The sequence below is a fragment of the Molothrus aeneus genome, chromosome 13, assembly GCF_037042795.1.
Source record: "Molothrus aeneus isolate 106 chromosome 13, BPBGC_Maene_1.0, whole genome shotgun sequence".
Taxonomy (NCBI): domain Eukaryota; kingdom Metazoa; phylum Chordata; class Aves; order Passeriformes; family Icteridae; genus Molothrus; species Molothrus aeneus.
Window position 1 is genome coordinate 19,407,253 of NC_089658.1, and position 23,821 is coordinate 19,431,073.

At 54.4% G+C, this 23,821-nt stretch overlaps 1 protein-coding gene across 1 annotated transcript; it reads left to right on the forward strand.

Moving 5' to 3' along the window:
• On the forward strand, positions 1-23,410 carry CORO2B (coronin 2B). The gene is made up of 14 exons (XM_066558499.1): positions 1-154; positions 5,614-5,701; positions 8,069-8,122; positions 10,799-11,002; positions 17,038-17,154; positions 18,044-18,193; positions 18,898-19,062; positions 19,583-19,699; positions 19,864-19,968; positions 20,351-20,447; positions 20,801-20,913; positions 21,377-21,467; positions 21,554-21,693; positions 22,291-23,410. The coding sequence occupies exons 3-14, from the start codon at positions 8,075-8,077 to the stop codon at positions 22,420-22,422; spliced, it is 1,479 nt and encodes a 492-aa protein (XP_066414596.1). The 5' UTR covers positions 1-154; positions 5,614-5,701; positions 8,069-8,074; the 3' UTR covers positions 22,423-23,410.
• The last annotated feature ends 411 nt before the right edge of the window (positions 23,411-23,821 follow it).

A 23,821-nucleotide genomic window follows, 5' to 3' on the forward strand; every position in this document is an offset into this window, starting at 1 on the left:
CAGCGCAGCGGGCACACCCCACCCTCCTCCTCCTCCTTCTCCTCCTCCTCCTCCTCCTCCTCCTCCTCCGGCTGCTCCTGCTCCTCCTCGCTTCTCCTCCTCCGGCTGCTCCTCCGTCTCCCCGGCGCTGCTCGCTCCGCATGCCCGTGCCGAGGTAAGCGCTGCCCTCCGCCGCCCCGGTGCCCGCCCCGGTGCCCGCAAGGTGCCGGGCCCGGCCCCGCCGCCGAGCCCGCCCGGCCGAGCCCGCGCCGCCGCCGCCGCCGCCGCCGCTCCCCGGGCTCCGATCGCGGCCGAGCCCCTCCCGCGGCCGCGGCCGCTCCGGCCCCGCAGCTCTGCTGCAGTTTTAACCCTTGGAGGGGGCGGCGGTGCGGGGCGAGCACCCCCGGGGGACGGGACAGCCCCGGAGCCGCTCCGAGCGGGGCTGGGACCCCGAACCGCGCCGCGCAGCATCCGAACCGAGCATCCTCCCGAAAACCGAGCAGCATCCCCCGCAAACCGCGCATCCGCCGGACCGAGCGGCCCCCCCTAAACCGCGCATCCCCCCCAAACCGCGCATCCCACAAATCGAGCATCCCACAAATCGAGCATCCCCCGGACCGCGCATTGCCCGGACCGAGCATCATCCGAACCGAGCATCATCCGGACCGAGCATCCCCCCCAAGCCGCGCATCCCCCCCAAGCCGCGCATCGCCCCCGGGCCGCGGTCCAGCCCTCCCGGGGGTCGCGCATCCCCCGGGCCCCTCCCTAGGCCGCTGCTTCCCGGACCTCTACAGGTGGCTGGAAGGGCGTGGAAAACCTCGGGAATGGCTCCGGGAGCTCGGCGGAGGGGGCGGGGAGGGGGGGGGGGGTCCGAATCCATCCTGGAGCAGCTCCCGGATTCCTGCGGGGAAGGTTTTGCTTCCTGGGGGTTGGTCCCGTCTCTCCCCATCCCTGATCCCTGGGAACTGAGCCTGATCCCATCCCTGATCCCGCTCTCCCATCCCGTGGCATTGGTTGTGGCCCTGGAGCGATCCTGAGCCCCTGGATCCTGCTGGATTTGGGATCAGGGAGCAAAGGGGCTAATTCCAGAGGAGCCGTGGGATTTGGGATCAGGGAGCTCCAAGCCTGGGCCAATTCCAGACTGTGGGATCCTTGGGATTTGGGATCAGGGAGCTCCAAGCCTGTCCCAGCCCGAGGGTGTGGCACAGCCATGACTTTGGGAGGTCACCAGACATTCCAGGGAATCTGCCTTGGGAAAGGTCACGGGGTGGGAAGGGTCTGGAATGACCTCAGTGGGCTCTGGGAATGGGATTGATGATCCCATAAAAGCCCTGGACTGTGACACAGGCTGGGAAAGGCCGGAACATTGGGAATGACACTGGGCTGGTGCACTGGGAATGGGAGGCAGCGGGACTGGAGCTGATCCCTCTCCAAATCCGGGACTGGGATGTGGGAATGTCCAAATAACCCCAGTGAGAACAGGGAGAATCCCTCCTTCCCTTTTTTTTTCCCCTTAGGAAAAAACTTGTGGGATGTCCAGCACCGTCTTTGGGGTTGGGTATTCCCCGGTGCCATTCCTAATCCCTGCCAGAATCCCTGGAAAAGTGTGTTCCCAGCAATTCCAGAGATGAGCAGGCCGGAGCTTGGGATATAAATCCACAACTGAGATCAAAGACCCCCAGATTCCCAGATATTCAGGGGTGCAGTTGGAAGCCAGGCTGGGAATTTGGAGCACTCATTCCCGGGTTTTTTTTTGGGATGGGAATGGGTTTATCCCAGAAAAAGGCCCCAGGGATAGCACCTGCAGCAGGATGGGGAATTTTCTGTTGATTTTCAGGGAATGGATGAGCAGATGGAAAAGTTTTCTGTCTTCTGTCCCAAAAATTCCTCTGTTCTATCCAAGCTTTCCTGTGGATTTTATCTCCTGCAACGTGGATTGATGAAATCCTAAGAAATTCCAGGAACAGCTTCCTGACCTGACCCATCACCGATTCCAGGGCTTTTCCAGGCAAAACTGGGACACGGATCCGGGGAATGTCAGTCCCTGGACATTCCCTGGATGTGGAGAGGGAAAAGGGAAGTGGGACAAGCAGCTGTGAGAGGCTTTTCCGGGATGGATTTGGCTCTCCGGATTCAGCGTGGATCCGGGAAAAGCTCCGGTGATCCAAAGCTGCGGGGATCGGTGGGATGTGGGGGTGGGAATTGTTCCCACAGAAAGGCAGGAAAAGGGGGGAGCCCCAGGGAATGTCTGGATCTACATCCTGCCCCAGCTGCCGGCCTTATCCGGGACAGGAATTTGGGATTCTCCTGCAGCAGCTCCTCCCACGCCGGGGCCGCTTCCCAGAGGAGCTGCAAACCTTGGATAAGCTTTTCCAAAAGTTTGTAAATATTCCCGAGCAATTTGTCCTGGGAGGAAAATCCAGCTGAAAATCGGGAGCGGGGCCCTAAAGCCAGCACCAAGAGCTTTTCCTGGGATTTGGAGGGCTGGGAAAAGGCTTGGAGGGGGCTGGAATATTTCCTGGATCCATCCCTGTCCCGAGCCACCCCCTCCCTTCCCACGGGAAGGAGCAGCCGGAGCTGCAGCTCCTGGGGGAGTTTGGGACCAGGGAATTAAAAATAGGATGGAGCTGGATCCATGGGAATGCTGGGAGAGCCCACGCCTCACTCCGGGAGCTGCCCAAATTCCCTGGAATTGTGGCACGGATACCATGGAATGGCCACTCCAGCTTTTTTTTTTCCCGGCTTCCAGAAGATCCGTGGGAATCTGGGATAATTATTCCGTGCTGTGGAGTCTGGTTTGGTCTCCGTGCCTTGGCAAGGGAAAAGCATCCCAAATTTTGGGAATTATTATCCCTCAGCCTGGATGACTCTCCCAGGAAGCGGAGGGAGAAGGGATGGGAGTCAGGATGGGAACAGAACGGGAAAGAAAGAGATTCCTTTGCCATGAAAATGGGAATCCTTGAGAATAGCCAGGTGGGAATTCTGGTCAGGGAGGGGCTGGAGAATTTAACCTTGGATCAGGAGCTCCCAACTCCCACCCATTCCAGAGGCTGCTCCCAAATCCCAAATTAACAAATTACTGGGATCTGGGGGCGTGGGGTTTTTTTGGGACGAGGGATTTGAAATGATTGGAATTTTTCCCAAAAAAAACCACTGTTGAAAGGATGGTGGTCCTGGGGTGATCCCATGGCAAAATGATGGAGCCGGGATCCAAAGGAATGGGAACATCCGAAGGAAATGGAGACAAGCCCAGATTCCGGAGAGGAAATTCCAGCTATTCCCTGTTAGGATCAAATCAGCGGTGCCCTACAGAAGTTCTCCGTGGCTGGGGGGTTGGAACGCTGGGAATATTCCCAGTGGGAATTCTCCGTGTCCTCTGCTGCCTTGGAAGGGCAGATGTCGTGGCTGGAACAAATGCTGATCCATGGAAAAGCTGATACCGGATCAATCCGGGGGGAGCTCGATGGAGGGGCTGGGCTGTGTTAGCAGGGAATTGGGATTTGGAGAACATGGATTGGTTTCCCGGGAATGCGGGATGAAGGCTTCTCCGGGGGGGCTGCTAAAAATGGATCTGATGGAGCAGCCTGTCCTTGAGAATTCCAGATATTTCAAAGGGGCTCCAGGAGAGCTGGAGAGGGATTTGGGATAAGGGATGGAGGGACAGGAGACAGGGAATGGATCCCACATCCCACTGCCAGGGGCAGGGATGGATGGGAGACTGGGGAGGAATGGGATGGGCTGGGCTGGAATTCCCAGAAAAGCTGTGGCTGCCGCTGGATCCCTGAAAGTGTCCAAGACCAGTGCTTGGAGCACCCTGGGATAGAGAATCCATGGAATGTGGAAGTGGGACATTTCCTGCCTCATTATTCCTTAAAATCCTTTCCTTTCTCCTTTCTCCTTTCTCCTTTCTCCTTTCTCCTTTCTCCTTTTTCCTTTTTCCTTTCTCCTTTCTCCTTTTTCCTTTTTCCCTTTGTCCCTCATTCCCAAATTCTCCATAAAACTTTGGAAAAGCCTGGCTGGGGTCACCAATCTTTGGGATTGCTGTAGGTTGGGAATGGGGATAAGGAGCCGTTGAAATCTGGAAAGGGAAAATCCCTGTTCCAAGACAAATTCCCCTCGTCCAAGGCAACTCCAGCCCTCGGCTTTTTAATGAGCTTTAATTGGGATTCCGTGCAATTAATTGGGATTCAAAGGAATTAATTGGGGTCGTTAGCGGGGCCTGGCGGCGTCGCCGGGATCCGTAACCCACACCCGGCCGGGCAGGCTCGTTCCCAACCCCCTTCCCGCTCTTTTCCATGGAATTTTATCAAACCATGAATAGTTCCATTCATCCCGGATTCCTATCTCCCGAGTCATTCCCTAAATCTGGCAGCTGGGGTGGGGGGAAAAACCATCTCCGGATGGAGGGAGGCAGCTGCTCCGGTGCCCCCCAAATCCACGGATTCCGGCACTCCCGGAGCCGTGCCAAGGCCGCTCCCAGAAATCCTGCGCTCCTTTGTTCATGGCAGAGCCGCTGGCAGAGGCTCCAGCCGCGGATCTCCGGCGGGAATGGGGCTGGGAAAAGCTCCGGGAGGAAAAAGCCACGCTAGGGAAAGGCTGGAGCGGTCAAGGTGTTGTTGGAGAGTGGGAAAATTGGGATAAATCGGGATAAATCGGGATAAATTGGGATAAATCGGGATAAATAAACTGGGACCTGAGCCCAGATTGGGGTCTGGCTGTGGGAGATCCGGTTTGATGGGAGATGTGGGAATGCTGGGAATGGTGGCAGCCAATCCCTGTATCCGGATCTTTTCCAGCCTCATCTTTTCCAAGCTGGTCTAAAATCCAAGGATGTGTGTCCATCCACTCTATGGATCCAGAATTCTCATGGATGAGCCCCCAGCTCAGTCCTGCTCATTCCAACAGGAAAAGGGACTTTCCCCCCTCTCTGACTTCCCTAAAACCCTCTCAAGTTAGGAAAAATCCTGGAATATTTTTTCCCCTCAAGGAAATGGAGTTCCACGGCGCTCAGCCCCATCCTGGTGGAATTCCAAGCGGGAATTTTCCCCTCTGGAAGTGGTGGCGTCTCCCAGCAACTCTTGCTGCGCAAATCCCAACAAATTATGCAAAATAATGATGGAAGAATTTGGGGAAAATGATGAAAATATCCTCCTCCGCCAGAAGCTTGGGAAGAGCCACGCTCCAGCCAAATTCCCTGTTATGCATCCTGGGAAGCTGCTGGGATGTTTGGGATAGGGCGGTGCCAGGAGCAGGGATCGTTTGGATTTGGGAATGGGAATGACCTGAAAGGCGGAGCCGCACTCTGGGGATGTCCAAGGAAAGCTTGGATGGGGCTTGGAGCAATCTGGGACAGGGGAAGTGTCCCTGCCCATGGAATGGGATGGGGTTTAAGCTCCATTCCCACCCATTCCAGAATTCCAGCATTCCACGATTTCCAGCGATGCTACTTGGCAAAGCGCGACCCATGGCGATGCTGGATCCCCGTGGATCCCAACCCTTGGAATGCCGCCAGGGACTGGAGTTCATCCCAAAATCCTCCAGATCGTTATCCCCGTTTCCCAGTTTCGGCAGCACTGCGGCTCGGGATCGATCCCAGTTGGAAGCTGGGATCCAAAGGGTTTCCTTCTTTTCCAGGCTCCCGGAGCAGCCCTGATTCCCTGAGCTCCGCGTCCATCCCGGGCGATCCGGAGGCGCCCGAGCAGCCCGGGGCCGAGCAGGGCAGGTGAGGATCCCGAGGGACCCGGAGCGGGATGGGAACCCCCGGGATTCAGTGGGAATCTCCCATCCCATCCCAAATTCCTCCACTGGAAGCTGGGAATGGGCTTCCGTGGTTTTTTATCCGTAGGATTGCGGCGGCAGCTTCCATGGATTTCCTCCCAGAACTTGACCCCTTATCCCAAAAATTCTCTGTGGATCAAATCCCTGGAATGTTCAGTCTTTGTGGGAATGAGGATGAAGGGAATTAATTAAGGAAATGATGCAAAATGGGTGGAAAAATTGGCCCGGGATGAGAATTCCATGCAAGTTCATCCAGAGGGATCCCAGCTCCCGGTGGGATCATCCCAACTTCTGGAAAAGAGGGACTCGGGTGAAGAGCAGGGAACCCCAATTCCCAAAAAAAATCCAAGGAAAACCTGGGAAAAAGTAGGATTTGAGGCACATCCCGGGGCAGGGGAGGGACATCGCGGCCGCTGCTCCGCCGTCTCCCAGAATAACGAGGAGAACAAGGAGAACAAGGAAAACAAGGGAAAAAGGAAAACAAGGCTCCCTCGCCTGCCTCTGGAGGGTTCCGCTCGTGCCGGGAGCCGGAGCACAAGGAAAGGCTTGTCCGGGATTCCCGAGGGTTGGGAAGGGGGGTCGGTGCCATCCCGTGACCTTCAGCCTCCCCCGGCGCTTCCTGGGAAACGGGAATGTGCAGCCTGGAATACTGACTGGATCCTGCCTGTTTTCCTTCCTCTTTTGTTGGTGGATTTGGCCGCTCCTTGATTTCTGCTGGAAAAACCTGGGTAAAACTTCCCCAAAAAAAAAAAAATCCTTTGGGGGTTCCGGGTTTGGAGCCACCCCAGGGTGCTCATTCCCGTGAATATTTGGAATTTTTTACGCGGAAAGGGAGAGCTGTCAGAGCTGCTTCCCAGGGCTTTTTTTTTTAAAAATCCCAGGAAAAAAGAAATTTCCTAGGGTAAATAAATCTCCCTGTCCCGTGCAGAGCTGGGGCTTGGGAAGGGATTTTTTCCAGGCTATCCCAACGTTTCTGCTCCCGGTGGATTTTTTCCAGCAGTTTTTTGATCCTTTCCCACCTGGCACCTCCCTAAGGAATTTTTTCCCTGTGGGGTCCCTTTTCCGTGACAATTCCATCCTTTTAATTCCCGCTTTAAAGAGGCTTTTCCCCATTTTCCCATTAAAAAGCTTCCTTTAGGAAAGGTTGGATTGATGAGATCTTCCCACCGGAGCCTTTTCCTGGGACAGATCCAAACTGCTGGATCCTGGCTGGAAAATCCTGTTGGATCCAGGGATTTGTGACGGGACCTGAAGTAATTCTGATGGATGAATCCCTGGCTCATTCCAATGGGAAAAGCGACTTTTCCCCCCTCTCCAACTTCCCAAAAAGTCAGGAAAAAGCCTGGGATGTGTTTTCCCCTCAAGAAAATGGAATTCCAAGGAGCTGGAGGAGGGAAAATTCCCGGGGGTGGTGCCCCAGGGCAGCTCCGGGGGCTGGGAATGTTTTGTTCTCCATCCGGAGCTTCCTGAGGTGGGAAGGACTGGGAAAACAGAGTGGGAGGACAACTGGGCTTGCTTCCGGAATTTTTGCCGGAGGAGGAATTTTGGGATTGTTCTCGGCACGTGGGGCCTGGGAAAGTTTGGTTTTCCTCCTCCGGAAGTTTTCCCAGATGGAAAATGATCCAAACTCGGCTCCCTGAGGGTGCCAGGGGTGGCTTTTGCACCTTTCCAAGAATTCCATGAGACCCGTGGAAACTTGGGAAGCAGCTCCAGGATCCAGGAGGGATGAGGATTCCTGGGAATAGCTCAGCTCCGTCCGGACTCACTTGGAGCTTTTTCCCAGTGTTTGGGAAGAGGAGAGGCCGTTCCCAGGATTTCTAGGAAGTTGAAATCCTTGAAAAGTTGGACTCCAGGGAAATCCTAGGCTGGAAAAACCTCAGCTGGGAGATTCCCAGCCGGAATTGCCCCACCTCCCCCATTCCATGGATTCTGTCGCTGCCCCAGGCTGCTCCAAGCCCCATCCAGCCTCACCTTGAACATCCCAAGGATCCAGGGACAGCCCCGGCTTTCCTGGGAATTCCAGCCCGGCCCCTCCCCACTTCCCTAGGGAAGAATTCCTTCCCAGATCCCATAATCCTACTTTTTTGGACCATAAATCCATTATTTTTATGGAATTCCTTCGTCCTTCAGAAGGACTTCGGCTGCCACGTGGAATTCCCCAAAAGTGGGAGGAGGAAACGGGATTGGAACCACCAAAAATTCCCTGCTGGGGGTCGGATCCCGGCCCTCTTGAGCGGCAGGAAGGGTTGGGGCGTTTTCCCTGGAATTCCTGGGAAATGAATGGAATTTTTTCCTTTCCCTCTCTGCACAGAGCTCCATGAGGGACCTGCACAAGTCTGAGGTGCTGGGGAGCAAGCGCGGCCTGGTGAGTGTCCCGGGCCGGGAATTCCCACCTGGCTGCGACAAAATCCATGGAAAACTCATCCTGAGCCAGCCCAGAGCCCCCCAGGGGCCAGCTCCGCCCCGGAGATCCCTCAGAATGAAGGGAATTCGTGGCATTCCCACCCCACATCCCGAATTTCTTTGGGATGGAGCATCGATCCTGTGGTGAGGTGGGACTGGGAATTCCAAACCCAGGGCCAGAGCTGGATTGGGAATTCCAAACCCATGGCAAGGTCAGACTGGGAATTCCAGCCCTGCAGTGAGGTTGGATCAGGAATTCCAGCCCCACGGCTGGGCTGGATTGGGAATTCCGGGTCAGCTCCTGCTGCTGAGTTTTCCCCTCCCAGTGGGAAAAATTCCTGGATTGGGATGGGGAGGTGGCTTTGGAGGGGCTCTCCCAGCCTGTTCTGAGGTTTTCCAGCCTGGATTTCAATCCCCCAAAATTTCCAGGATATCAACCCCAAAATATCCCCTGGCTCCAGCTGGGCGGGGTCTGGGATCTCCCCAAATCCATTCCCAGACAGACCAGATCCTTTGGGATTTAATCCCTGAGGCTCCCAAATCCCTCAGCCCTGATGCTCCCAGGTGCAGATTCCGCATGGAATCCACCAGAAATTTGGGATCACGGGTCTATCCCAGGAATCCCCCCAGGGATGTGGCACAGCAGCGAGTCCAGAGGGGATTTTTCCCTAAAAAAATTCCAATTTTTAACTTTTTTCCCCCCGTTTTCCGCACAAAGGAATTGAAGGATGTCCATGGGGTGGGATTGGGCAGCTCCAGCTCCTTCCTGGGGATTCCAGATCCTTGATTTTCCTCTGGAAAAGCGGCTCCTGTTTGTGCCCAGCCTTAATGAGCCATTGATGCTGGAAATGTCAAACTCCAGCATTCCTGACCTTTCCCATGGGAAAAAAACTTCCAGGGATGCGCTGGATCCGGAGGGAGGGAAAACAGCCCCACACCCGAGGCTGGGATCGGCTTGGATTTGGGATTTCTGCATATCCCCAAATTCCTACAAAACTCAGCCTTGATTTTATCCAGAAGATCCCAGACAGGGAATTTTTGTCACGACCTCTGTGCCAGGAGAGAGGCAGGAAAACTGGGAATAAGAGGATTTGGGAAAGGCTCTGTCTCCTGCATCCCCTTCCTGAAAACCCCAGAGGTTTTTTTTGCATTGGATTTCCTTTTCCCAGTGATTTTTCCAAGCGAATCCCTCCTTTTTTCCCCCCTGCTACTCAAAACCAAATCCGTTGGAAGAACGAGGGAAGATCTCTTTATTCCCATTAAAAATCCTCAGGACATGGGAAGTGCCATGGTGACAACACAAAAGGGCAAGGGCACAATTCCAAGGGAAAAAATAAGGCTGGAAGGGAGGAATTTTTCCTCCCAAAAATTCCAGGTGAAGGCAGGAATTAATTTCCCCGTGAGCTCGGACGCTCGGGGCGGATTACCGGGAGCTATTTTTAGGATATCCAGGTTTTTTCAGGATTAGGGCCGGGGCTCTGCCTGTTGTTGTGGCCACAGCTCCTTTCCCGATTTTTCCCTCGCTCCCGCTGTTTCCAAGACTCCCGAGGGATGAAAGGATCCTTTGAAAAGCCAAGCACATGGAGACAAGAGCTGCTCCTGCTGCTGCTCCGGGAAAGGCCGGAGCTGCCAGAAAAGCGGGAAAACGTCCAAGCACGGCCGGGGGGTTGTTCCTGGGTTCTTTCCCCTGTTTTCCAGGCGTTGCTATTCCCAGGGAATGAAGGCAAAGCCGACGGAATTTTACTCCTGGGTTCTTTCCCCTGTTTTCCAGGCGTTGCTATTCCCAGGGAATGAGGGCAGTGCTGGGGATTTACTCTTGAGTTCTTTGGGGATTCACTCCTGGGTCCTTTTCCACCAGGATCAGCTCGTGGATCCTTGGGATCCCTGCTGGATCCTGGGCTGCTCCATGCACGGAAACCTGCAGGAAACGCAGAATATTCCCAACGCTCCCTCCATCCCCCTCCCGCCCCAATTCCCGCTCTCCCGCCATCCATTTCCAAGCCATCACATTCCAAGACGGAATTCCTTTGTCATGTGCACCCAGGCGTGTCCTGGATGAGCATTCCCGCTCCAAAGGGGAGCAGCTGGAATTCTGTGGCTTTCTGAGCCTTTGGGAACCCTTCCAGCACCGGGGTTTTTTGGGTGCCATAGGTTTTTTTGGGAATGTTCATGTTGGAATGGGCCCATCCTGATGCTTCCATGTGCATGGTAAAAACAGGAGAGCAACCAGGAATGGTTTTATGGGAATGGGGTTTTTTTGGGAGTGCTGAGCTTTCTTTTTGAGCCTTTTGGGAGCCATTCCAGCACCGGGAGAACGCTTTCGATTTTTCGGGAATGCTCATGTTTGAATGGGCCCATCCCGATGATCCCATGTCCATGGTAAAAACAGGAGAGCAACCAGGAATGGTTGTTTTGGGAATGGTGTTTTGGGAATGGTTGTTTTGGGAATGCTGAGCTTTCTTTTTCAGCCTGTTAGGAACTATTCCTTCTCCGGGGGATGCTTTAAATTTTTCGGGAATGCTCACGTTGGAATTTGGCCCATCCCGACGCTTCCATGCCCACGAGGACAGCCAGGAGCGCGGGGGGTGTTTTGTTTTGGTTTTTTTTGGGAATGCCGATCCCTGTGTTTTTCCGGCAGGGGATGTCATGGCGGCCGCAGTACCGCAGCTCCAAGTTCCGGAATGTTTACGGGAAGGCGGCGAGCCGGGAGCACTGCTTCGACGGGATTCCCATCACCAAGAACGTCCACGACAACCATTTCTGCGCCGTCAACGCGCGGTTCCTGGCCATCGTCACCGAGAGCGCCGGCGGCGGCTCCTTCCTCGTCATCCCGCTGGAGCAGGTGAGATTCCCCATGGGAATTCCCAAAAAAACCTGTCCAAATCTCCTTTTCCTGGGGTTTCCTCGTCATCCTGCTGGAGCAGGTGAGATTCCCCACGGGAATTCCCAAAAAAAACTGTCCGAATTTCCTTTTCCTGGGGTTTCCTCGTCATCCTGCTGGAGCAGGTGAGATTCCCGATAGGAATTTCCCAAAGAAATGTCTGAATTTCCTTTTCCTGGGGTTTCCTTATTATCCCGCTGGAGCAGGTGAGATTCCCAATGGGAATTCCCAAAGAAATGTCCAAATCTCCTTTTCCTGGTGTTTCCTCGTCATCCTGCCAGAGCAGGTGAAATTCCTGACAGGAATTCCCAAAAAAGTGTCCAAATCTCCTCTTCCTGGGGTTTCCTTATTATCCCGCTGGAGCAGGTGAGATTCCCAGTGGGAATTCCCAAAGAAATGTCCAAATCTCCTTTTCCTGGTGTTTCCTCATCATCCCACTGGAGCAGGTAAGATTCCCGACAGGAATTTCCCAAAGAAATGTCCAAATCTCCTTTTACTGGGATTTCCTTATTATCCTGCTGGAGCAGGTGAGATTCCCAACGGGAATTCCCCAAAAAGTGTCCAAATCTTCTTTTCCTGGGGTTTCCTCGTCATCCTGCCGGAGCAGGTGAGATTCCCAATGGGAATTCCCAAAAAAGTGTCCACATTCCTGCTGCTTTTTCTGGGATTTCCTCATGGCTCCTGGGAATGGGATTCCCAGTTGGAGCCACCCCAAAATATCCAAACCCCTGCTGCTTTTCCTGGGGTTTCCTGTGGAATTGGTGAATTGGGGTTTTTTAAGGAAGAATCCAAACATCCAATCAAAGCATTTTTGGAATCTCTCCAGGAGGTTTTCCCGTACTTTCAGACACTGGGAATGTCTTCAGCCTATCCCATTACAGTGCCAGGTGCCACTCAAATCCCAGTATTCCAAGGAATCAGCCCCTTGCAATCTCATCCCACTGCTCCTTCCCTTTGTTTGGGTTTTCCAGGGAATGGCTGGAGGCACGCCAGGGATTTAAGGTTGGATTTTTGGGAAAAAATTCCTCATCCAAAGGGTGGTTGGGCACTAGAACAGCTCCTTTCCATGGGAAAAGCAGGAATTTTGCGAGGGGTTTATCCCTCTCATCCCTGATCCAGGCGGGATCTTCCCCCTCCTCCCTTTTCCATTTCTATCCAAGATTCCCCTGGCTTTTCCCAGGAATTCCCCTGGGATCTTCCCATCTGAAGCTGAAATTCCCACCAATCCAGCGGCTGCTCCAGCCGATCCCGTGCGATCCGCAGCTCCCAGGAAAAGCAGCAGCAGTGACCTTGAGCCTGGAATTTGCCTTGGAGAGGGAAAGGGGAGTGTTTTGACGGGAAGAGAATCCGATAAAATGAGATCAAAGGAATTTTTCCAGGGAGGGAGGCCCTGGCACAGTTCCCAGGAAAGTTGTTGCTTCCCTGTCCCTGGAATGTTCAAGGCCAGGTTGGAGCAACCTGGGATATTGGAACAGGATAAAATCCCTTCCCATGCAACCCATTGCTGGATTCTGGGATTCTGGGATTGCTCCCAAAATTCGAGCACTCACCTGGGCTATTCCTGTATTCCAAGCGGGAATCCACATCCCATCCCTGGGCACCTGCAGCTCTGGGATGCTCCCAGCCTCATTCCCAGGAGGAATTTTGCCATGGCTGAGCTGCATTCCCAAATTCCCAGATCCCAAATTCCAGCTGGGAGGGGAAGCTGGGAGAGGGAGCAGCTCTCCCTGGTTTTCTTTCCCTCCATCCCATCATTCCTTCACCCACCCCTTTCCCTGTGCAACATTCCCGCCTCTCCTGAATTCCTTGTTCATTCCGGAGGCAGCTCCAGATGGAAGGAATTCTAATCAGGATTTAATTGCAGAGCACAGCTTGAGCCTCATTAATATTCCCAGAAAAAAAAACCCGGGAGCTTTGTCTGAGCACCCGGAGCGCTCCAGCTCCAGCCTCATCCCCGCTCCTTCCTCACGGATCCCAGCTGGAATCACCATCCACACCCCCTCGATCCCAAATCCTGAGGAGCAGCCCCACATTCCCAGCAAATATCACTTTTTTCTTGGCAAAATCCCGGCGGGATAAAAGCAGGGATGGCGTTCCAAAGGGATCCTCTGAAATCCTGGGATATCCAGCTGGTCAATCCCGCCTGGAGCGGCCCTGGATGCTGGAGGAGTTAATAAATTCCCGATTTTTTTTTTTTTTTATCCGGAGCCTGATTAGCTCATTAAGGAGAAACTCATTTTCCTTGGAAATCAGCAGCTCCCTAATTAATTGTGATCCATAATTAGAAGCTAATGAAGGTAACCCGGATACCGCGGAGCCGCTCCGTGGATTTGCTGCCGTATTTTTGGATCTTTTCCCTGGATTTTGCCCTCAGCAAAGCTCCCGGAATCTGGGCCGGGCCATCTGCTCATCCCAAATCCACACCCCGGGGTTTTCATGGAGCGATCCAAGGGATGTGTGGGTTGGGAAAAGGGAGCTTTGCTCCTCCCTCCTCCCAGATCCTGGAGCCTCGGGATTGGGAATGAGCCTGTCCCCAGCACCAGGATAAAAATATCCCAAGGGAGTGGGCGAAGGATCAGGAAGAGCAGGATTGGCTCCCTGGGAATGGGAGAATCCCGGAATCCTGGAATGGTTTGGGTTGGAAAGGACCTTAAAGCTCATCCCATTCCATGAACAGGACAGGGCTGGATTCGGGATGGGAAAAAGGCTGGATTTGGGATGGGACAAGGACAATTCCCACTATCCCAGGATGCTCCAAGCCCTTTCCGACCCGGACTTGAGGATTTGGTCCTGGAGACCCCTTGGAAAATATTCCTTTCTTGCGAGCCAGGGAACAAAATCCTTGGATGCTGCAATTCCATCAGGAAGCAGCTCAGTGCCGTCACATCCCATCCTTCTGGAGCTCATCCCATTCTCCTGGAGCCAGGCTGGGAATGCTGGGAATGTTCCCCGGGAGAAGGGAAGGATCCAGCGAATCCTCAGGGCCCCCTGCAGGGCCTAAAGGAGCCCCAGGAAAGCTGGAGAGGGATTTGGGATACGGGTTTTGTTGGGATCCCCACGGATCCCTTTGCAGGGAATCACTTCCATGGAAACAGAGGGATTTCTGTTCCTGCCAGGAATGAGGAGCTGTTTTCCAGAGGCAGCCAATGCTCTCTCCCGGCGGGAGTGGCAGCGGGAAGGGGCAGCCTCTGTTTATCCGGAGGAAGCTGAAATCCAAACTCCTGCTCCCGCCACTGCCAGGATTGTGGGAATGGCTGGATTTGGGATGGGGGAAAGGCTGGAATTGGGATGGGGAAAAGGCTGGATTTGGGACAGGATAGAGTATGGAATTCCCAGACCTCCCCGAGTGTCCTTCCGTGTTTCGTTGGGATTTTTCATCCAGGAATGGGATTTTCCATACAGGAATGGGATCCAGAGGTGCTGCCAGACGGATGCTGCACCCATCCCTGAGGTTTTCCATGTGGGATTGAAGGATGGAGTGGAACGAAGGGATTTTTCCACGTTTGTGGCGCTTTCCGTGGAATATGTGTGTTTGGAAGCGCTCCTGGGTTTGCGTTTTCCGGGGGAAAAGCAGGTTTGGGAAATTTCTGATATTGAAATAATTTATCCAAGATTTCCTGCTGGATGGATTTCTGGGAAGAGTGGAGTTCAGCCGTTGCCAGGGTGGAGCCGTGCTGCTCCAAGGATGGGAACTGAGGATTTTTCCCACCCCCTTGGATTTGATGCTGACAGATCCGACAGAAAATTCATCCCAGATTTCCATCAGGGAGGGAAATTCCATCCCTCTCATCCCAGAGATGGCTCTGAGTCCCCTGGAATTCCTGGGATTCTCTACACAGATTCCTCAGTCCCATTCCCTGATTCCAGAATCCAGAGGGTTTCCATCCCCTCTCCCTGCTGCTATTCCAGCCACTCCCAGGGAAAGAATTCCCTCTCCACCCCCCCAGTCCCCAGAATTCACAGTTTTTCCAAATAATTCTCCCTTTTCCCAACATAACCCAAAGGATTTTCCCTTTATCCAAGCGCTTCAGCGAAGGGAGGGCCGGGAGCTGCCGGGAGATTTCCTCCTTCCAGCCTTTTCCGTGGAAAACCTCGGAGCCGCCAGAGCCCGGAGAGCTCCAGGCTGTCCCCGCGGGGCCGGAATCTGGGTCACCGAGCTTCCCTCAGCCGGGGATCAGGGATCCAGGGATTAGGATTCACCTTGGATTAACTCAGGCTGCCGGCAAGGTCCCACTGAAAAACGGGATAAACGCAGCCGGAATCCGGGATTTTTTTTAGGGGTTTTTCCCTTTTATTGCCTTTATTTTTCCTTCGCCTTTTCCAGGTGCCCTGGAATGGCACATTCCTTGCCCTTTTCCCGGTGTGTGCAACCAATTTGTATCAAAATTCCAGACTTCTTGGGAAGAAACGATCCCTAATAACCAAACTCAGAGCTGTCCTCCTAATAAATCCTGATAAATTTTGGGAAAATCCATCAAATCTTATGGGAAAAGGCATTCACTTGGCTGATTCCACAGAATAAAAGAGGTGGAATTTGCATTTGTGCTGTAAAAATTCCATCCACCTGGAATTCCGCCATTTCTCTGGGAATTTCTGCTGTGACCAGGGTGTGAATGAAGTCCTGGCAATGCAAATCAGAAATTCGGGAAAAGCAGGATAAGCTGATCCTTTGGATAAGTGATGGGGGCTGGAATATTTCATGTAACAAAGATAAAACCAGGAATTGCATCCCAAGAATTCACTGGGAGGCAGAACTAAGGAATCACTGACATTCCCACGTTTCCTTTTCCTTCTCTGTCTCATCTTTGGGAATTTTTCCTTCCTGAATTCCTCCCTGCAGCTCGAGGGAGGAAATGAATCCCAAGAAACCTTGGGAGCGACAGCTCTGGAGCCGTTCCTGGCCCTGATCCGACTTCCTGGAGCTGCCGAGGGCAGAATTCCCAGCACGTTCCTTTGTTCCCAATAAACGGAGCTGGGAGCTCAGCACGGGAAAAGTCGGGAGGGAAAATCCATGAAATATTCAGCGGCCGTGCCGAGCTGACCCAGTTATTCCGCACGCTCCGAGCGCCGCTCCGGCACAGAGCCAGAACGGAGCAGGGAAGGACACCAGGGTGGCATCCGGACACGGAGCTTCCTTGGGAATGGAAAAGGCTCCCATCCCGGTGGGAATCTTCCCAGGAGGCTCCGCAAAAGCTTTGGAAATCCCGCATGGAAAGGTCCCCAGCCTGCCGGGTCACGGATTGGGGATTAGCAGGAGTTGTGCGATCCCAGAATTTGGGGTTTGTTCCATGGAGGAGAACCTTGGAAAATGGTGATCCTGAAGTGTGGGAAGGAAATCCGAAATTTGGGAGGGAAATTCCAAATGCTCCGACTCCCGGCTGGGTTGGATGAGCTTGGAGCAACCTGGGATAGGGAAAGGGATCCTGGGCAATGGCAGGGATTGGGAATGGATCTCCTGGAAGATCTTCCCACCCAAACTGTTCTGGGATTCTGGGATTCACGCAGGATCCAACGGCCAAGGGTCTTTGGAGCCTCTGGAATCTCTTCCAGTCCTTTCGCCCATGGATTTGGATCCTGAAAGGAGAAGTTTGGATACTGGGAAAATTCCCTCATGGAAAGGGTTTTCCAGCCCTGTCTCCATTCCCAGAGGGACTGAAAATCCCTGTGGATCCAGCCCTTGGGAACATGGATCAGTGCTGGGAATGGTGAGACTCCACGATCTTGGAGTGCTTTTCCAACCCCAATATTCCATGATTCCATGAATTCCCACTAAGCTCCCAGCTGTCCTTTCCCTGCTCCATGGAGTCCGAAGAAACCCCTTCCCATCCATGGATCAGCTGGGAATACTGGGAATATTGGATAAACTCAGTCCCTGGCTTGGCCCATCCCGGGCTGAGCCGGATCTCCCTTCTCCAACAATTTCCCATCCCTGGAAACACCAATTTCTCCCGAAATTTTATGTTTTTCCCGATGTTTTCCTTGCTTTCCCACTCCAGACTGGCCGGATCGAGCCGAACTATCCCAAAGTTTGTGGTCACCAGGGAAATGTGCTGGACATCAAGTGGAATCCCTTCATTGAGAACATTATCGCCTCCTGCTCCGAGGACACCTCGGTGAGCCGGAATTCCGGGATGCGATTCCCAGATCCATCCATCCTCCCCATCCCATTGATTCCCCATTTTGACATTTCCATGGCATTTGTTTTGGGAATGCTGAGGGACGGGAGATCAAAGGCAATCCCAAATTGTGCCCAGCCTGGCTCCTGGGCCAGAATTCCCTCCTGTTCTTTATTTTCTGGACACAAATCCAGAGGATCCAGAGGGTAATTCCCATGAGGAGCAGCTGAGGGACCTGGGAATGCTCAGCCTGGAGAAAAATGGGAATTCTGAAGGGAATTCCAGGCTCTCCAAAAGTCCCTGACAGGAGGGGGCAGCTGGGGGAGGTCCCGGAGAAGGTTCAGGTTGGAAACCTCCATGGAGACAATGGAAAAGAGGAGCTAAATCCTGGGAAAATCCCTGGTGGTTTTTAGAGCAACTAACCTGGAAAATCTGGGAGTCTTTATCCCGAAGGATCCCAAAATGTGGAGTCTGTAGGGTCAGGAAGGGCTGGGAATCTGGGAATTCAGGGTGAGGATTCCAGCGCCCTGTCTGGATAACACCATCTGCCCTGGTTGGATTTTTCCCAAGGGATCCCAAGGATTTGTTGTTTATCCTTGAGGGACAATCAGTAGCAGGGCTGATCCTGGAATTCCCGAAAGCTTTGTTTTTGGGAATTCCAGGATTCTGGATGTTTGTGGGAAGGAGCTTTCAAGGCCAGGAGCTGGGATGGTCCAAACCCCGTTCCGGGCGTGGATCCACCCTGGCTGGGTTTTCCCCAAGGGATCCCATGGACCCCTTGCTCCTCCTTGAGGGGCAGTCGGCAGCAGGGCTGATCCTGGAATTCCTGGGCAGGACAGGAATTCCAGGGGCGGGAGTTGGGACGCGGCTCCGAACCCCGTTCCAGGTGCGGATCTGGGAGATTCCGGAGGGGGGACTGAAGCGGAACATGACGGAGGCGGTGCTGGAGCTGTACGGGCACAGCCGCCGCGTCGGGCTCGTGGAGTGGCACCCCACCACCAACAACATCCTCTTCAGCGCCGGCTATGACTACAAGGTCAGCATTCCTGGGACTGCCGTTCCAAAGGGCTTTCCCGGATTCCGGCACCGCTGGGGGTCACCCGTGGATGGCCGGAGCGGGATCGCGGAACGCTGGAACGGTTTGGGTTGGAAGGGAGCTTAAAGCTCGTCTCGTTCCGTGCTTTCCATAGGCCAGGGAGAGCTTCCGTAGGCCAGGGAGGCATTCCATGGACCAGGAACAGCTTCCAAAAGCCAGGAACAGCTTCCACAGATCAAGAATAGATTCCATAGATCAGGAATAGCTTCCACGACCAGGGAGACATTCCATAGTCCAGGAACAGCTTCCACAGATCAGGGAGAGCTTCCATAGGGCAGGGAGACATTCCAGAGGCCAGGGAGACGTTCTAGAGACCAGGAGCAGCTTCCATAGGCCAGGGAGATATTCCATGGATCGGGGAGACATTCCATGGACCAGGAACAGCTTCCATAGACCAGGAACAGCTTCCATAGATCTGGGAGAGCTTCAATAGACCAGGAACAGCTCCCAAAAACCAGGAACAGCTCCCAAAAACCAGGAACAGCTCCCATAGACAAGGAACATCTTCCATAGACCAGGAACATCTTCCATAGACCAGGAACAGCTTCCACAGAGCAGGAACAGCTTCCACAGAGCAGGAACAGCTTCCACAGAGCAGGAACACCTCCCAGCATCCTGGGTTGCTCCAGAGGCTCTTCCCGCAGGTGCTGATCTGGAATCTGGACATCGGCGAGCCGGTGAAGATGATCGACTGCCACACGGACGTGATCCTCTGCATGTCCTTCAACACCGACGGCAGCCTCCTGGCCACCACCTGCAAGGACAAGAAGCTGCGCGTGGTGGAGCCGCGCTCCGGGAGGGTCCTGCAGGTGGGATGGGCGCCTGGAGTGAGATTTTCGGGGAAGGGTCCTACGGAATGTCGGGAGAATACCCGCCAAGCGCCGCAGGTGCTCCCATGCGTGCGGTGTTTTCCGTGTGGTGGAATCCAGTTGCCAGCCTGGTTGTGGAGATGGTGGGAAGGGCTTGGCCTCATCCCAAGCGGAGGAGTTGGAGGCTTTGATTCCGTTGGTAATTAAGGATTTATGGAAAACAGTGGGAGTAAAACGGAAGGTGCAGGGGAAGGTCCAGAGTTGGAGGCTCTGATTCCGTTGGTAATTAAGGATTTGTGGAGAACGGTGGGAGTAAAAGGGGAAGGTGCTGGAGGTTTGGAGGAGGATGGTGGGTTCTCCCTGATCCTCGGAAAAATGGGAATGTCGACTTGCCCCGGGACAGGTGCCGAAGGACAGAGCTGGAACTTCCCCAGGATGAGGCTGGGGGAGCAAGGAAAGGGCTTTCCTGGGATGAGAGCTGGATCCAAGGGGAATTCCAGAGCTCATTCCTGTCTTGCAGGAGGCCAGCTGCAAGAACCACCGCGTCAACCGCGTGGTTTTCCTGGGAAGCACCAAACGGCTTCTGACCACGGGAGTGTCCCGCTGGAACACCCGGCAGATCGCCCTCTGGGACCAGGTGGGTGCCGGGATCCCCCTCTGTCCCTGCTGGAATTCCTGCTCCAACCCCACCGGGATCCCTCTCCATCCCTGTCCAGATCCCTGCTCCATCCTTGCCGGAATTCTTTCTCCATGCCACTGCCACCAGGACACGGCTAACACCAGGATTTTCCTGTTTTCCAGGAAGATTTATCCATGCCTTTGATCGAGGAGGAGATTGATGGGCTCTCGGGGCTCCTCTTCCCCTTCTACGACGCTGACACCCACATGCTGTACCTGGCTGGGAAGGTAGGGATGCACGGAGCATCCGGATGTGCCATTCCCAGAAAAATCTCCCAGCATTGCCCAAGGGATTGGGGCTGGAATTTGCATCCTGGAATGGTCTGTATGGAAAGGGAGCTCCAATGTCATCCAGTCCCATGAATGTCCCTGCCATGGGACACATGATCATCCCAGGCTGCTCCAAGTCCCGTCCAGCCCAGGGTATTCCAGGGATCCGGAGGCACCCACAGCTTCTCTGGGAATTCCAGCCCAGACCCTCCCCACCCTCCAAGGGAACAATTCCTCCCCAGTATCCCACCCATTCCTGCCTTCTAAGTGCTCCTAATCCTGGTTTTTCCCACCTTCTCATTTCCAAATCCATTCCCATCCCTCTTTTCTGCTGCTCCAGGGCGACGGCAACATCCGGTACTACGAGATCGGCTCGGAAAAGCCCTACCTGAGTTATCTCATGGAATTCCGCTCGCCGGCTCCACAGAAAGGGCTGGGTAAGGGTGGAGGTGCTGCTGCTCCGCTTCCCAGAGCACGGAAAAGGTGGATGGGGAAGGTGCTGGATGGAGTGGCAGCAAGGAAAAGGGTTTGGATTGGGTTTGGGTTGGGTTTGGGTTGGATTGGATTGGTCTGGAATGGGTTTGGATTGGGTTTAGATTGGAATGGGTTTGGGTTGGGTTTGGGTTGAGATTTTCCATGCTGGAATTGCGTGGACGGGTGATCCCGGTGCCTCTCCGGTTTGGGATTTTCCATGCTGGAATTGCGTGGACGGGTGATCCCGGTGCCTCTCCGGTTTGGGATTTTCCATGCTGGGAATTCCACGGATGGCTGATCCCGGTGCTCTCCGCAGGGGTGATGCCGAAGCACGGCCTGGACGTCTCCGCCTGCGAAGTTTTCCGTTTCTACAAACTCATCACCCTCAAGGGGCTCATCGAGCCCATCTCCATGATCGTCCCGAGGCGGGTGAGTCCTGGAATGTGGGAATGAGGGGGATCTGGAATGTCCGGCTGGCTCCGGAGCCATGGACATGCCCCGCTTTGGCCAATCCCATGCATGGCTCTGTCCCCACCATCCCTGGACCTCTCCGTCCTCACTCATCCCATGGAATTTCAACCACAATTAAACGGGAATGTTTTTAGGGAACGTTTCTCCAAGGGTTTGGTCTCACTTGAGTTTTGGGAATTTGGGGGAAAATATCTCTTGGATTGGGGTTTTCTGGGAAGCAAATCCAGCTGCTGGCCAGGGCTGGGTGAAGGACACGATCCCAGGTTCTCTGCTCCAGCCAGCACTTCCCGAATTTCCTCCCTGTGCCCAGAGTTTCCCAACTATCCGGGTGTTTATTCCCTCTGTGGGGCAGGGAATTATTCCCCTGGGCCCAGGGAGCAGATTCCCAGATCCCATTGCTCTTCTCTTCCCCTTTTCCCAGTCGGAGACGTACCAGGAGGACATTTATCCCATGACTCCAGGGACGGAGCCAGCCCTGACCCCAGACGAGTGGCTCAGTGGGGTCAACAGAGGTAAACCCACCAGGGGGGTATCCCAAAAATATCCGGGATGTGGGAAAAGACCACCGCATCCTGCTGATCCGCCAGCTCTCCCACAGATCCCATCCTGGTGTCGCTGAAGGAGGGATACAAGAGGAATTCCAAGATTGTCTTCAAGGCGCCGGTGAGGGAGAAGAAGAGTGTGGTGGTCAACGGGATCGACCTCCTGGAGAACGTCCCACCGCGCACGGAGAACGAGGTGGGGCAGCCCTGGAGTGGGAATGGGAATGGGAATGGGATCTGGGGATGAACCTGGAAAGGCACCGTGCTGCCAGTCTCCATCCCAACAGGGGCAGGAGTGTGGGATCCCTCCGGGGATGGGAGCCTGGGATCCATCCCATGAACCTTTCCCATTGTGGGAATGCGGGATCCATCCCATGAACCTTTTCCATGGTGGGAATGCGGGATCCATCCCATGGACCCTTTCCCATGGTGGGAATGCGGGATCCATCCCATGACCCTTTCCCATGGTGGGAATGCGGGATCCATCCCATGACCCTTTCCCATGGTGGGAATGCGGGATCCATCCCATGAACCTTTCCCATGGTGGACACGTTTTCCATGGACACCATCCACTATCCTAGGCTGCTTCAGTCTGGCCTTGGACACTTCCAGGGATCAGCTCCTCTGGGAATTCCTTCCCGAAATCCCATCAAAATCTCCCATCCTTCAGTTCAAATCCGTCCCTTGTCCCCAAAATCCAAGCCAAGTTACAGCCCATTCCCAGCATGGATCTGGCAAAATCCTGGGATGAGCCGATGTGATCCCACCCTTCATCTCCATCCTTGTTTTCCAGCTGCTCCGGATGTTCTTCCGGCAGCAGGACGAGATCCGGCGGCTGAAGGACGAGCTCTCGCAGAAGGACATTCGGATCCGGCAGCTGCAGCTGGAATTAAAGAACTTCCGGAACAGCCCCAAGAACAATTGACTCCAGGGATGTTTTCTAAAGAAATTCCTTTGTTTCTACTCCTGAATTCCTTGGATCCACTCACCCAGAACACAATTCCGGAGTCCGCGGCTGCCGAGAGCCTGGAATCACGTCCTGCGTGTCTTGTCTGGCACTAATCCCGCTCTAACCTGATTCCTGGGAAAGCCTGGAGGCTCCCAGTAAGTCGGAGCCATGTCCTGTCCGTTGGGATGAGCCAGCCCGGGGCAGATTCCCGGGAAAGCGCGACGCTTCCTTGCTATTAATTTTTTTTCCTATGCAAAAAATGTGACAGTGGGAGCGGAACTGGAAAAGGGGCGGGAAGTGGGAAGGGCTTGATCGTCAAAGGGGGTTTCCATGTGGGAATCCGGGATCCTTCCCGTGCTGGGAAACTGGGATCATTCCCATGGGAGCAGGACGGGATCCTTGCTGTGGTGGGAAACTGGGGTCGTTCCCATGGTGGGAGCCTGGGATCCTTCCCATGGGAGCAGGATGGGATCCTTCCCATCATTGTAACTTGGGATCCTTCCTGTAGTGGGAACCTGGAATTCTTCCTGCAGCTGGAGCCTGGGATCTGTCCCAGGATCCTTTCCCATGGTGGGAATCTGGGATCCTTCCCGTGGTGGAAATTTGGGATCCTTCCCGTGGTGGGATCCCGGGATATTCCTGGGGGTGCTGCCCCATGGATGGAGCCCAAGGGATGGATCCTGAGGATGGATCCCAAGGGACGCACCTGGAGCTTGCCAGGCTCAGCACTTTGGACAATCCCAGGACTGACGGGATTTGCCTGGAGCACAGGGAATGACACCAAATCCCATTGGTTTTTCCTGGAGATCCCAATTCCCACTCAATCCGAGCTGCTGAAGTTCCCAGCGCGGGCCTGTCCCGTCCGTGTCCTGCGTTCCCTGCTGCGTTCCATGTGCTGTCATTCCTGATTTATTTATGCTCCCACGGGATAGTGATGGAATAAAATCTTTTCAGAACACCAGAACCGCGTTCCCGCCTCTCCTTCTCCGTCCAGGGGCTGGGGGGGATCCCAAGGAAAATTCCTGGGTGCGCTCCCCCGGACCAGGGAAGGGGGGAGAAGCCAAAGATGGATCCTGGAATCCAGCATGGATCCTCCTTCCAGCATTCCCAGCTCATCCCAACGCTTCCAGCATCCAACTCATTCCAGAGGGAGGGAAACACGGAGCGCTGCCTCTTACCTGGGGTCCAGGGGCTCCTTCTTCCCAGCCTGGCAAAGCCGGGAGAGGATTTCCCAGGGGAAAGGCTCCGGTTTTCCTGGGATAAACCCCCCCAGAACCCCCCACTCCCGAGGGAAAACATTCCAGGAGCTCCCCAGCCTCTCCCTGGGCTTCATGCAAAGGATTTTAGGGAGCCGAAGGGGCTAAAAACACTGGGA